This window comes from Ctenopharyngodon idella, chromosome 20 (assembly GCF_019924925.1).
Source record: "Ctenopharyngodon idella isolate HZGC_01 chromosome 20, HZGC01, whole genome shotgun sequence".
Taxonomy (NCBI): domain Eukaryota; kingdom Metazoa; phylum Chordata; class Actinopteri; order Cypriniformes; family Xenocyprididae; genus Ctenopharyngodon; species Ctenopharyngodon idella.
In genome coordinates, this window is record NC_067239.1 from 11,136,669 (window position 1) to 11,152,277 (window position 15,609).

At 38.6% G+C, this 15,609-nt stretch overlaps 3 protein-coding genes across 3 annotated transcripts in view; all 3 read left to right on the plus strand.

Annotated features, from left to right (window-relative positions):
- Positions 1-15,609, plus strand: part of LOC127502714 (DNA polymerase zeta catalytic subunit-like) — an 845,784-nt gene that overhangs the window by 320,213 nt on the left and 509,962 nt on the right. The gene's annotated exons all lie outside the window — the stretch shown is intronic.
- LOC127502738 (uncharacterized) overlaps positions 1-15,609 on the plus strand; it is a 237,575-nt gene that overhangs the window by 179,085 nt on the left and 42,881 nt on the right. The window lies entirely within an intron of this gene.
- LOC127502742 (rho-related GTP-binding protein RhoB) lies at positions 1,298-5,136 on the plus strand. Its single transcript, XM_051876041.1, has one exon. The coding sequence runs from the start codon at positions 1,407-1,409 to the stop codon at positions 1,995-1,997; it is 591 nt and encodes a 196-aa protein (XP_051732001.1). The 5' UTR covers positions 1,298-1,406; the 3' UTR covers positions 1,998-5,136.

Sequence of the window (15,609 nt, forward strand, 5' to 3'; positions counted from 1 at the left end):
ATGGTGAATTAAGACATATTAGGCCAGGGGTGTCCAATCCTGCTCCTGGAGGGCTACTGTCCTGCAGAGTTTAGTTCCAACCCTAATTAAATACACGTGAACCAACTAATCAAGGTCTTACATAGACTAGAAACCTCCAAGCAGGTGTGTTGAGGCAAGTTGGAGCTAAACTCTGCAGGACAGTGGCCCTCCAGGACCGAGTTTGCACACCCTTGTATTAGGCCTTCCATACGCTGATGCCTCATTATGGAATAAAGTCATAATTCGCCATTAACCAAATGCCTGGTGTCCAGAAAACCCTGTTTTTTGCAGTGTTTTAGATGAAAAGACGCCTCAAAATATGCTGTTTTCTGGACGCCGGACATTTGGTTAATGGCGAATTATGACCCATTATGCCTTCTATATCAGCGAGCATCTTTGATGTGTCATTGAGTTGGCGTACGCTAATCACCCAATGATTTCCCCCCAATCACAGCCCGACCAGTCGGCGAGCTCGTTAACTTGCAAATCGGGCATAAATCGGACTTAAAATCCTGTACTGTGAACTTTGCATAAACACCCTCACACTTGATGCAAAAGTAATATAATACTAAGTAGTGTTATAAATGTGCATACATTTTTTTTTTTAAATTAAAATATAAAAAACTTTGCAGGATTACAATATTGATGACCATTAAAACGTGTCATCACAGTCTGTGAAAAGGATCTACTGCCACTGTGTATACCTAGTATTTTGGTGAAGATCAGACCAACAGCCTAGGTAGAGTTCGAAAAAGTATGTTTTTATGAAAATTCAAAATGGTGGAAAAAATAAACAGATGGAAATGAAATTTTGTAGAAGTTTACTTAAGGATTCAGGGGAAAATAATTATGTTTCTTCTAGCCCTTAGGTTTCCAAAGTTATGATCTAAAACACAAATTGCCTTATTACTAGAATAACAGTTCGGTTTCTCAATCTCAAGTCAATTAAAATAATAAAGAATAAGCATCATCTTTTTTTCTTTTTTTTTTTACTGGTAATTATCCTTGAATGAGCAATATTATTATTATTATTATTATTATTATTATTATTTTATTTATTTTTATGCATTTTATTTTTTATTTTTTTATTTAGTTATTTAGTTATTTTTTGTACTGGTAGTGTTTATCCCACAGTGCTTTGTGTTTGGGTAACTCTTCTAATAGAATAGTCAAAAACTGTCCCGACAACACTTGACTCGTGGAAAGAGAGTGAAATCAGAGCCATTCCCTCACACCGATTGGACTGCTATATTAGGAACTCACAGGGTGCTTATAAAGTCCGCACTGACACATCATGTTTAATGTTCTGCAACACTGCTGCCTACGCATTTGTAAGCGATACATTTTACGAGTTATTCTGCTACTTTCAGTTCGTGTAACTCTTGATGGCGAACATTCGTAAAAAGCTGGTGGTGGTTGGGGACGGGGCATGTGGAAAAACTTGTCTTTTAATCGTTTTCAGCAAAGATGAATTTCCAGAGGTTTACGTGCCCACCGTTTTTGAAAACTACGTCGCGGACATTGAAGTGGACACCAAACGAGTTCAGCTGGCTTTATGGGACACGGCGGGGCAAGAGGACTACGACCGCCTTAGACCCTTGTCCTATCCGGACACTGATGTCATTCTCATGTGCTTCTCTGTGGACAGCCCGGACTCTCTGGAAAACATCCCAGAAAAGTGGGTGCCGGAGGTGAGACATTTCTGTCCTAATGTGCCCATTATTTTGGTGGCGAATAAGAAAGATTTGAGGAGCGATCACAATGTGAGAAGTGAGCTGTCAAGAATGAAACAGGAGCCTGTGACAACTGAGGACGGACACGCCATGGCTGCTCGCATCGGAGCGTATGACTACATGGAATGCTCTGCCAAAACCAAGGAGGGGGTTCGGGAAGTGTTTGAGACCGCTACTCGAGCGTCCTTACAGAGGAGATTAAGACCACCCCCTGGTTGTTTGAACTGTTGCCGACTGATGTAAAAGACATTATAATGCGTTAAGTCACAGAATACAATATGTATTGTGTCTAAAGAGTCAATGTTTCAATGCAATCAAAGTATAGCCTGATCCACTCTAGAGATCAAGAGGCCACCGACCGTCTTTAAAATTTTGCTGATTGATGTGGTTCATGAAATTAGGAGTTTTAACCCACCATTTGGCTTCATACCTTGAGTTTGTAGACTTGGCAGTTTTTTTTTTTTTTTTTTGTGAGCATGCTCACTGAAGAAATGGTATTTGCTTTCAGAATATGCCTCACTAAACCATGTTTAGTATTGATTTCGAAAGTTACCCTGTCAAAGTTAAAGGATTTTTAAGGACATTTCTATTAAAATTTTTAACATCTCTTAAGGATCATAATAATTCTTTAAAAAAAGAAATAACATCATAAAATGGAATCCCCGTTAATACACGTTAAGACATTTTCAGTTCTTCGTTGCATCTCAGTGTCTGATGTAGCCTATTTCAGTGTATGATTTTATTTGAGAGGATTCTTGTTTGATAATTTTAGACAGGACCACATTATACTGAATTACATGAAAAAAGTTTGTTGTGATGTGTTAAATATTACCATATAATGAATGTTTCTTTTGTTATGACACTTTTTTCTGTTAATTTAAAGTTTGATAAATTGGTAAACAAAAAATGAAATAGAGTAGGCCTATAAGAGCATAGGATAAACAAAGATCAGAATTGCTGTGGACATACTAATATGACCGGTCATTTCGTTTATTTGATAAAGAACAATTACTGGATGCCTGTTATTCAGTTTATGAAGTCAAACCAAATATTGGCTAGGCCTACTTTTGAACAGGGGTGTAGCCAGAACTTTTTTCAGGGGTGGCCAGGTAAGACCAAGTGATTTCTTTGGTATGAAAATAGGCCTAAAAATTGATGTGGAATGGAACACACATAAAATGGATTTCATGTAATTGTACCTCAACAAACACTGGTTAAACACTGAATCATGTAATGATTGCATTTTTGCGTGTAGCATAAATTCATAGACAAGGAGTCTCCCACGCAATCCTTCCATAACTGGTAGAGCTCCTTAAGCCTATAGCCGATCAAACAGCTTATAATCATCAGTAAACATCGCAATAATGTTTAAAAGTTTTTAAATATGCAACAGCGTGTTCATTTATATTTTCGTTGCAAACAAATGCAGATGGCTGCTCATTTATTTGTGCTATCACAGGATATGTGAGTAATACTGTGAGTGAGCGTGTATAACCATGTAGGCTATACCCTGATATATTTGATAATTTTGTTGCGCTGAACCTTAAGGTTTTTTTTCCATTCCGCTGCTCAAATTTTCCTTTGTTTTTCTATGTAAACATGCTCTTGATGAACGTGTTTCACCGTTGATCCCACGTTTCGCTCTGCAGTGTTTTTGTTTATGCTCGTAAAGCTGCTTTGCCAAGCACGCTCTTGCAGTGTTGCATTGTCCACTTATTATAGGTATCTTTGGGATTGTTATTCTTTCCATATTAAGAGGTGAAGTGACAACTCAGCTGGAGTGTGTACATGGCCTTTTTACCAGTGTCATAGTTCTTTGAACGGAGAAAGGTTAGCTGTTAATGCTGTCAAAATGCTTGCTCAACAGGGGTGGCCAGAGGGATGACCAAGCTTCAATCAAGGTTGGCACTGGCCACACGTAGCTACGCCCCTGACTTTGAACGAGCTATTTTGCTTTTATTCCTGTGAATTTTTTGCTTTCATTATGGGAAAAGCAATGTGAATACATGAGTGGTTAAGCATAGGTAAAGCAATGTGAATACATGGGTGGTTTTGCTAGTAAATGACACATAAGTAAAGATGTATTTTAAAATTATGAGAGTAGCTGATAGAGACTTTTCCTACTATGGTTCTCAGTTGTTCTTGCTTCACTGGTGACCCAAATAGTGATCCGATTTAACATTTTAGTTCCTTGCATTTTCTTTTACCTTTACATAATCAGAAAATGTGGAAAGCATTATACCTTCCCTTAAAAGCTGATAAGCCTATTTATTATCCTAACTATGCATTATCTTAAGGTTACACAAAAAAGTGAAACAACCATGTCATTTATTTAAAATGCATTTTTATATGTATCTAATCAATATAACCTGTTTTGTTTTCAACGTGATCTCATGAGATAACGTGTGTATTTTTACGTAAATTGTGGTTCTACCACACATACATTTACTTACGTTTTCATACACACAAAAACGTACAACATTGACGTATTTATAGCATTAAAACGTAAAAATACTTACGTATTAACAGCAAAAAAAAAAACAAAAAAAACGTAAATCATGTAACGTAAAGTGTGAATGTATATGAATTCCCATGTATTAATATTAAAATCGTGGCTTTAATGATTTAACGATGTTTTTAGTCGAATTTATTTAAAAGCAGTTTACTCATCTACTTAATATGAAATAACATTTCTGTTCGTGACTTGTGCTGCTCGTTTCGGAGGATTACATAATGTTAAACAAGACTACAATTTGAAACCTTATGAATAAAATTTCTGTAATTGTTTAACCATTTTGTAATATTTAGTTTGTTTGCTGTGAGACACAGAAGGCGTTTTCTCCTATGCAGCGACTGACAATACAACCATAAGATACACCAAAGCACAACATAAATTCACAAATCACATCCATTTTATTTGTTCGCTGTACTCCAAATCTTTAGAATCCATATGTTTGTAAGTAACAGATCCAAATTCAGCCCTTTGTCCAGTGATCTTCATCTTCATTCTCAGCAACAGCAACCGTCACAGTCAAAGCTCGCGCTCGTTATGATTCAAATTTGAAAGTAGCGCCACCCTCGAGAAGCGTTACGACATGGTTTACGGCACTGATATCGAACGCTCATTGGTTATCACCTGCTTCGTCACAGATTGCGACATGCCGTGTTTCAGTGGATTGACATTTGAAATGAGTGCGCGCCTTCACGGAGGTAGCCGGATTTATCATGTTTTCATGGATTAATAAATTAAATTCTGCTCTGTACCCTATAAAAAACTATTACCACCAGAGAGGACTATGACTGGAACTCATCATCATTTGAACTACTTTTGGTACCACTTTTGACATTTTCGCAAAAAATAAATTATTGTGGTTACGCTTGATTGTCTGTCATTCTTTTATTTATAACAGTTTAAAGAAATGGTTATGGGTAGGTTTAGGGGTAGGTGTAGGATTAGTGGCTCAAAATATCGTTTTAATGTTATATTTTTACTAAAATTGTCATTTTACTACACATTTCTGTTCTTTATGTTTTATTCTTTTAACATTATGTATAAAATGGGTAGGTTTAGGTTCGGGATGGGGTTTAGGGATCTTACATTTATCTACAAAACGATCAAATGGAAATTATATATATCTTTATGATATTAAATATTCGTAAATATTTTACGTTTTTTCGCTGTAAAAACGTAAGTATTTTTACGTTTTAGTGCCATAATTACGTCAATATTGTACGTTTTAGCACCTTTCTAAACGTACAAAATGTACGTTTTGTGTCTTTGAAAGTTACGTATTAACAATGAGACCAGGCTGTTGTTTCGGTTTGGCTAAAAGCAAATTGCACTTCTCATAGAACAAAATAAAAATAAAAAATTAGTTATTTATTCTTTGTTTGTTTGATTGATTGTATAACAGAAAAGATATCACAATAAACATCAAGGTCTTTCAAAGAGAATATTCCTGTCCTCTCTTTTATAGCAATCATTTTCTAACAAAATATTTTTAGTTTTACCTTAAGTGAACATTCTTCTTTCATTTTATAGTTTTTTTATGGTGTAGCTTTTTTATGGTAATGTAGCTTTTTTTTATGGTGAAAAGCTCAGAATTATTATATTGATTAACTAACAAAAATGAGGGGAACACATATTGTCCGATTTAATCAATCTACACAACAAAATTGCTTTGCATGGGACTTAATGGGGAGTGTAAAATGTTTAAATTGTGTATATTTTCTGTGTATTTCAGCAAGAAGAGAAAAGGGGGAGACTGGAAAGTGTTTATTGTTATGTTGGGATTTAGAACCGTTTATGGTCTTTAAAATAAATAATCTTTTTACTTTGTATGAATGTAATTTTTTATCTTTGGGAAATTTTCTTATCAATAATAAATCAAAATGTTCAATGTTTGAATTAAAACATAAATATAATTAGAGAAAAAAATGGCTATATTTTTAAAAATTGGTCCAAAGTATAATTTTTTTTTTTTCATTGTAGTTGCAGTTTATTCTTTCCGTTTTTGGGTCAAAAGCAAGTTTAGAACCACTGACTTACACATCAGAGACATTTGTGGATTTGGAACACTTAATTGGGACAGATCCACCCCCAGCAAATTACAAACTCATTTGTAGTACTATATTTTTTATGGGAAAGTGTCATTTGAATTAAACAAGTTGTATCACTTCCTCGGGGTGTGTTTATATGTTTAACACATGTTCCTAAATGAATTTGAATGGATTTTCAGTCTTTTATCAAACTTACTAATTAGGGTTTATAATTTTGCCCCTCAGCTGAACAAACATTTAAACATTTTGTTAAACATCCCAAACATATCAAAACTGAGTCTGTCTAAACATTACGGTCCACTATAAAATGATAGTTTCAACTCAATTCTGTTGCATGAACCACATTTGAAAGCACTGTAAAATCACTTTGAATGTATTGTCACTGCAAATTCCATATTAATGCTCTTGTCCTATTCTGTTCAAAGACTCTTATTTTGAAAGATATTTCTGTTCCATTGATCTTAACCACGTACAAAATCGCATACTGTAGGTATGTTCCATATAATATGAATATGGGTGGTATGAAATTCTAATGGACAAAATAAGCTGCAATTTACATGCACAGAGACGACAGAAAAAAATTTAAATCCTGTCAGGTTTGTGCACTTCCCATAATGTTTTCGCATTAGGCAGAGAGTAGGTGGTCTTTAGTGACTGTTCGAACACATTCGACCACATAAGCGTTTACTCTACGATAGCAATCCGTTCGAATGCATTTTCGACCACCTCTGGATGTGCTCAAAATGTTTTAGACCCCGTTTACACCTGCATTTAGTGTCGTCCACTTGTGATCCGATCTACCAAAACACATCTTAATACCAGGTGTAAACAGGGCCTAAGAGCTTGATTTCAATTTAGTTATGGATAGTACTCCATCTAGCCCTTGTGTTTCCCATGTTGTTTGTCTGGTCTTGTCCTTCTAAGGCTGTGATGTTGATGTTCGTTTAGTCTACTTGTGTTTTGTTTTTCCGTTTTTTGAGTTATTTGTATTTTATGATGTTTTGTTAATGTAGTTCGGGAGGAGCAAGTCAAATAAGCTACCCAATTATCACATCATCTCTACCAGTTGTCAACAATCAGAAATCAACATATCTACCCAAATCAGCATGAGTGCAGGCCTATATATAATCACAGTCAAACTCACCTAAGGATCCTCGACAGTTTTCAGCATAGGTTTCGCCCTATAGCCGCTATGTCTAAGATTGAACTCTTCCCGTCCAATGATGTGTCCCTCTATTTCCAGAATCTTTCGCCGAATTCCGCCATCCCAAGGAGCAGCCATATGTCATCAGGTGCCGTCGCCGAGCCTCTGGATCCATTGCACGGTCGCCAGCCCATCCGGTCCGCTATCCACACTCCAAGACGTCTAGATCAGCCCTCACCTCCACCGGTGAGACACACACCTTCTTCCTTGTCATCTTCATTGTCATCCTCCTACTCCATGGCCCAGCCAAACATTCCTGCAATCGAGAAATGGACAGTGCTGCGATTAAGGCAAGCATTGATCAATGCGGATGTCCATTTCTCGAGACGGATGAATAAATCCGAACTATATCAATTATACACTAACCTGCAGTCAACATGTGCTCCTTTTAAACCCTCATCTCCCTCTAAGGTCTCCAATAAAGCGAATAAAATCGGTTTGGGTAAAAAACCACATACCTCCCAAACCCAGTCTTATTCTACAGCAAGACCCCAGATTCCACCGCTGCTAGGCCACACCCTCCTCCGTGCTCTACTCAGCATCACTCCGCGGGTTTTTCCAGTACCGCCCCCTGTACAGAATTACCCAACTCTACCAGCGATTGTCTTACCCCTAGCTTGAGGCTGTCTCCGCTAGTGGGGCAGGCTCAACCTGTACTGCACACTGTCTCAAATTCTCCCCATCGTCCGTGGTCTGCGGCTCCTGACGGAGGTTGCCTCCGCTAGAGTTGCAGGCCCGGACAACTTTTCCTTCCCCTTTCCCCTCTAGCTACCACTAACCCTTTTCCCCAGCTGTGGCCTACAGCAGACCCTAGCATGAGGATGCCTCCGCTAGCGGCACAGGCCCAGTTGGCTTATTGTCCACCTCAGCCTTCTCTCTCCTTCCCTGTCGCTTCCCAAATTTTCTCCCTCAAAACATCCTTACCTGTTGCTTCCGGATTTTCTCCCTCAAAACATTCTTCCTCAGGCAAAATCACCATTTTCTTTGTTTACAGCAACGCAGATGCCCATACCTCCAAACGCCATCGCTTCGGAACTGCCCCCTGTCGCCAGCAACATCAGAGCGCAGATTTTATCAGGTGCGGATATCGACCTCTCATCACTCCTTTCCCTGCTTCCCCCATCTGATTCTAATCGGCAGATTGATTGTGGCGACTTTTCAGTCACCTTAAAAAATCCAAATAATATGTCATCCTGAATCCTTTCATTTTCAGAATTTTGCATCGCATTCAGTCGATACACGGAAATCATCTGCGCTGGGGAAAACCCCATAGGGGGCGCGAGCTGAATGACTATCTCGCGATAGTGGCAGAGCTCGCATTATCCAATGGGGGATCACATTTTTACACTTACCACAAGCTGTTTTCAGCAAAATGCACCGTTCGAATCGCCCAATGGAATCAGTGCCCCTATTGGGGTGCGCTGGACACGGATCTCCACAACAAAATCTTCCTGGGCGTTCGAAATATTTCCTGTGCAGTTTGTAGGTTGCTCGCCCATTCCACCATGACTTGTCCCCAAGTAAATCCGTCAGTTCCTCCAATTCCAGTTCCTAACCATGAGAAATCAACAAGTTACGTTCCACGGCCAGCCACTACAAACTTCGACTCCTCCGGAAGAGCCACAGCCTTTTCCTTGAGACGACAGGTTTGCAATCATTTTAATACAGGCGGCTGCTCAAGACAACACTGTCATTTTTTGCACATTTGCAATTTATGTGGCGGCGCTCAAGCCCGCACTATATGCCTTGTAAGAAAATCTACCAATAATAATTTAAAAAATTACTTGTCAACTCCTGTGAATATTTTACGTTTGTCAACGGAATTGTCTTAGCATCCTGATCCTGCATTTACTAAATATTTGCTGTCTGGTCTCAAGCACGGTTTTGAACCAGGTCTAGAAAGCATTCCCTCACAAAATATGATTTGGGATAATCTTCAATTTGCTCTTACAGAACCCAATACAGTGGACAACTTGATCAATAAGGAAGTTAATTTAGGCTTCATGATCTGACCTTTTGATATTCCTCCTTTCGAACATTTTCGCATTAGCCCTATTGGAGTGGCTACAAGGAAATTCTCCGGTAAAAAATGCTTAATAATCGACTCCTTAGCCCTGCACAATTCTCCGTTTCCAAGCATAAACAGCCTCATCCCACCCTACCACAACATTGACCAAGCAATATCATTAATCAAAAACGCCGGTCGTGGCACTTGGCTCGCCAAAGTCGACATTACTTCACCATTTAAAGTGATGCCCATCCACCCAGACTCGTGACATTTATTCGGCGTCCGATGGCATGAAAAATATTACTTCACCGTCTGCCTAGCCTTCGGCTGCAAAAGCAGCCCCAAGAGTTTTTGGACATGCTATCTGAAGCTATTTGCTGGATTTTTTTCTAACAACTACGCAATTCCTTACCTTATTCACCTGCTCGACAACTTCTTAATCATCTTACCTCCCGATGCCATCCCAGCAGTGCATCTCATTACAGTCCAAAAGGTTTTTTCTGAGCTGGGTGTTCCGATCGCCCAGGACAAAACCAGGGGCCCAGCCACGTCCATCGAATTCCTAGGCATCAATCTGGACACCATTAAATTCCAGGAGAAGAGAAAAGAGAAAATTGACAGAATAATTCTGGTCTCTTCCATGTTACTAGACAGCCCAAATTGCTCTAAGCGCGAACTCCTATCTCTGCTCGGCCACCTAAACTTCGCAATGTGCATAATCCCGCAAAGCCGCCCTTTCATCTCACATCTTCTCTCCCTTGCATCCTCCGTTGTTGTGTTAGAAGACCAAATCTCTCTAACCAATTCATGCCGTGATGAGCTAAAATTATGGATAACCTTCCTTAAACAGTGGAACAGATTATCCTTTTTCTATAATACTTTGTTGTCCCTCCCAATTGATATCCAGCTCTACACTGACGCAGCTCCCTCCATTGGCTTTGGGGGATTTTATCAAGGTCATTGGTTCGCATCTACTTGGCCACCTCAGCTTTTAGACACAATGCATTTCTCAGCCTCTTCAGTGCTGTTTGAATTTTATCCTCTCATCGTAGCAGCTTTTCTATGGGGAAAAGAATGGTCCGCAAATAACATCATCATTTACTGCGACAATGAAGCAACTGTGCATTGCATTAATAAAACCCGCTCTCATGCACCCGCTATGATGCTACTCCTAAGATGCCTTATTTGGATCGCAACTTGCGATCAATTTATTATAACAGCTAAGCATGTACCTGGGTCAAAAAATCAAATTGCTGACTCTCTCTCACGCTTTGCTTTCCAGAAATTCAGACAGCTGGCTCCAGAAGCGGACCCCAACCCGACGCCAGTACCTCACTATTCAGAATTAATCTTCCCATAAATCACTCTTTGAGACCACTGCTTGACGCTTCTCTCAACTCAATTTTCCAAGCCTTTTCCCCCAGAACCCTCCAATCATATTTGACAGCTTGGAGATGTTTTAAAACTTTTCATCTCATATTTAACCTACCTTTCCCAGATTTTTCTCTGCTCACCATTACGTCGTTCGTCTCCTACCACAGCCAAGAGCCTCCAAGTTGGTTCCGTTAAAGGCTATTTAAGTGGAATCCAATTTTTTCACAAATTAATTTTCGGCTTACCCTCCGAAGAAATAATAAACTCACAGACCTCACTGCTTATTAAAGTCATCCAAAAAACTCATCCTACCCGCCCAGATGCTATACAACCTCTAATGCTAGACTTGCTCACCAAATGCATCCGTACCCTCCGTCTAGGCTACCATTCCATTAACAACTCTCGCACACTGGACGCCATGTTCATTTTGGCTTTTTTCGGTTTTCTCAGATGCTCCGAACTCGCCATTACCTCCAATTTTAACCCTAAAATTCATCCCACCATTTCAGATTTATCCTTGGTAGATAACAAAACCATCTCCTTTATCAAACAGAGTAAGACAGACCAGACCAAAAAAGGCTATTTCATTTACATCTTCAACCTCCAATTACCCATCCAACCGTACCAAACCCTCCAATCCTACCTTCATTTCAGAAATTCACAGATTAAATTTCTTTCCGACCCACTTTTTACAGATGATTAAAACCACCCAGTCACGCGTTTTTGGTTTCAAAAACATCTCAAATTGTTCCTGATCCAATCTGGCATCCCAGCAGAACACTTTTCAGGCCACTCTTTTCGCATAGGTGCTGCAACCACAGCTGCCCAAAAAGGACTCTCCCAGCAACAGATTCAAGCTCTTGGTCGTTGGTCATCAGAAGCTTTCAAAAGCTACATCAGATCTAACCACTTCCACATCAAAAAAGCACTCCAAACCCTTATCAGCTAAACCAACTCTTCATACTCACTCGTCTTTTTACACTTTCCCAACCCTAGACTATCCCCACGATTCCCAAGCTCCCATAAAAACCTCAGAGTCTGCCTAATTCTAACTCTTGTTCGATTGCCGGCGGGGCTTACCCATCCAAGCGCTGCGAGTATTGAACTCCCGTCGGATGGTGCGAGAGACCCCCCCCCCCAATCGGAAATTGCTAAACATCTTTGTGTTTACTTCAGCGGGGGCTTACCCGTCCGATCGCAGGGAGTATTGAACTCCCGTCGGACGCCGCCAGAGCCCTCCCTATCTAAAATAACTAAACGTCCACTTCACCGCCAGCGGTAGCTTACCCGTCCAATCGCAGTGAGTATTGAACTCCCGTCGGATGCCGCCAGAGCCCTCTCAATCTAAAATAACTAAACGTCCACCCCACCGCCAGCGGGGGCTTACCCGTCGGATCGCTGTGAGTATTGAACTCCCGTCGGACACCGTGAGAGTCCTCCCAGTCGAAATAGCTAAATGTTTCATTTTCCGCCTCCAAGGGGCCTACTCATTCAATTGCTGTTGAACGCAGTAAGAGCCAGAGGTTTGAACTAATTTTCACCCGCCTTCCGGCCAAAACGTACCCATCCGGTCGCCGTGAGTATTGAACTCCCGTCGGATACCCCCAGTCAAAATGTGCAAAGCAATGGACTTTATCATTGTATCAAAAATAATTATTGATTTCTTATTAATATATTAATGTTCTGTAACAGTGCATTCAGTCATTAATTTAATGACTATTACAAAACTGTTACATTAGATAAAATGTAAATATTTAGCCTTTATTCAGCGTGTATGTATCATATGTATCAAATATTTTTGGCTTATAGATGTGATTCTTAGTTATCATTTGGTGAAATATTTGATTGTTTCTCTGAATTGCTTAATATACTTGCAAACCACTTTTCATGAGGTCATGCTCAGTAATTTTCTAATGTGCTGTAAAAGAAAAGTTTAATCTTTTTTTTTTTTCAAGTTTAAATTGTGTTTACTGATACATACATCAAAAATAAAATATGTCACCAGAAAAAAATACTCTCTTTTGTGAGAGCATTAAGTAAGCAATAAGGTAAGAGATGCCGTGCTGTATTGTGAACAAGTCATGGCTGAAGGGCATGTGTCACTACGCGAAGCGGACTGCCTGCAACCCCATCAGGCATGACTTATTTACAATACAGCACGCCTCGAGTACCTTATCGCTTTTATAAAACATTTTTTTCATAAAACAAGTGTATTACCTGCATCTGATATAGTGTTCATTCTTTAGGTCAATCTTATAGGCCTATCCATAATTTAAAAAAAAAAAAATCAATTACAATTGTTACGTCCCAGTCTAGGAGCATTGAGGAGTAACATAAATGAAGAACGTCACAAAAGGAAAGATTTCATTATGTATTGTAGGAGCAGCTAGCGGTTTCTTTTATTTACAGGCCACTAAATCAGCTTCAGAAACAGGCATAAGCTAAAATAACAGACAAAACAAAAACTAACTATTTTTAAAAGGCTACCTTAACCTAACAAAGAAAAATTAAACAAAAATACATCCCACTTCCATATCTCCCTGTCTATACAAAACCAGGAGAAAATAGCTTCTAAACAAAAATAGGCGCCCATTCCCTACAAGAGTGGCATTGCTCTATTTACAGATTACCTTTTAATACCGACACAATATTAAACAGAATAAGACAAACCCCTACAGAATAGTGACGTTCTCTATTTACAGATTACCTTTTAATACTGACACAAAATTTAACAGAATTAGCAAAAATAAGCAAAGAAAAAGATGGTGGGAAAACAGTTGGAAAACAACTGTAGGCATACAACGGGCTACTTCACTTAAGTCAACTTTACAACAGGCCGGAGAAACGCTGACACCAACGTGTCCTCCCGGCAGAACACACACTCAGAGCCGCACCCCCCTTGCATTGCGCAGAAGCGCGTTTTTAAAGGATGCGAAGCCAAGAGGGGAGCCAATCCGCTTTCCCATATGATTAGCAGCCGGAATCTGGAGCAATGAGGAGAGGGAAACTCAAAAGAAAACATAACCACAAATCACAGTATAATATTAAATACATCAGAGGACGTAACACAATGTCCGCAATGGTTTTTTTCTTCAAAATAAAGTTTGATCATTTCAAGTCACCCTTTTTATTCAGTCACTTATAACCAGTGGTGGACGAAGTACACAAATCAAGTACTTGAGTAAAAGTACAGATACGTATAATAAAATATTACTCAAGTGAAAGTATTCAGTGCTCCTTTTCAATTTTACTTGAGTGAAAGTACAAAAGTACTTGATTTTTAATGTACTTAAGTAAAAAAGTACTGATTGATGAATGTTTATGTTATAATTTTATATAGGCCACTTATATAATTTTATTTTATTTTATATATTTTATATAATCCTATTGCTCAAAATAATTATGAATGATTATGAATTGTCAAATAGCCAGCACTAGTCAGTATGGATGGAAGATTAGTGGATGCATATGCATAATATGTTTCTTTCAAATAGAAATCATGATTTTCCCATTATTCTGAATAGACAAAATTGCGTATAATTATTTACTAGAGGACAAAATATTAATTGCTGCAGTCTATTTAAAAATATTTAATTAATTAATTTAATAAAATGGGTCTAAATGAATGATTCAATGACTCATAACTACTTCACTTGTTTCATTACTGGATGAATCAGTGTTTTTGAACAAATCTTTTGAATGAATCATTCAGTGTCAAATACATTTTAACAGTCACTTGTCGCCTCCTAGTGCCGTAACGATGTAATCGATACAACCGTTATTTGAAGCGGAAAGTTTTAAAATGTAATTTGATCTGATTGAATCGAGATCGCTATCTGTAGACACATTGATGTGGACGTGTCCGCATTAAAGCATTTCATGGGGCTTAAACAGATCGCCCTTTAGGCTACAGCAGATTTAGTTCAAAAACAACTAACAGTTGTGACCTAAATATGATTTTTAGTTACAATAATTAATCCTAAAATTCAACATTAGTAGGCTGGCTTACTTTTCGCCATCAGTCGTGCGCGCACTCAGAGGATCCCCCAGTTCTTGACTAATTTTCAGTCAGACAGTGAAATTCATTCACTGGAGAGTCGCTCTGAACGGATTTTTGAATCAGTGATTTGTTGACTCGAAAACAGCTGCAATATGATCAGTCCAATTCGCGAACGAATTGTTGATGTGATTTGTGAACCGATTTAACAGGATGATTGAAAAGAATCAGTTCGTGCACGAATCGAACACCGCTTTTGCGTCTCTGAGCATGTGACGATTTCTTCATTTTAAAATAAGGAGTAACGATATGTTTTATGAAATGTAGTGGAGTAAAAAGTACGATCTTATGCTTTGGAATGTAGTGAAGTAAAAGTAAAAGTTGCTCAAAATAAAAATATGCAAGTAAAGTACAGATACATGAAAAATGTACTTAAGTACAGTAACGAAGTAAAAATACTTTGTTACTGTCCATCACTGCTTATAACTTCTTATCAACGATTTATAATGCATTTGTAAATAAGTTCTTAGTCATTAATAAACACCTTTACAAACCCTTTACAAAAGGAACCGGAAAGGGTTCCCGGAATGATAACAGACCATTCACTTAAGAGGTTGAATTTCAGAGGATCTCAGATAGTGTGCTGCAAAACTAGCCAACAATCAAGCAAGCTGATTGCAGCCAATGAGATTTCAAATTGAACAGTTTTCTT

What these genes read in the sequence shown, in the direction of transcription:
- LOC127502742 (XM_051876041.1), top strand. Translation starts at nt 1,407, where the DNA reads ATGGCGAACATTCGTAAAAAGCTGGTGGTGGTTGGGGACGGGGCATGT.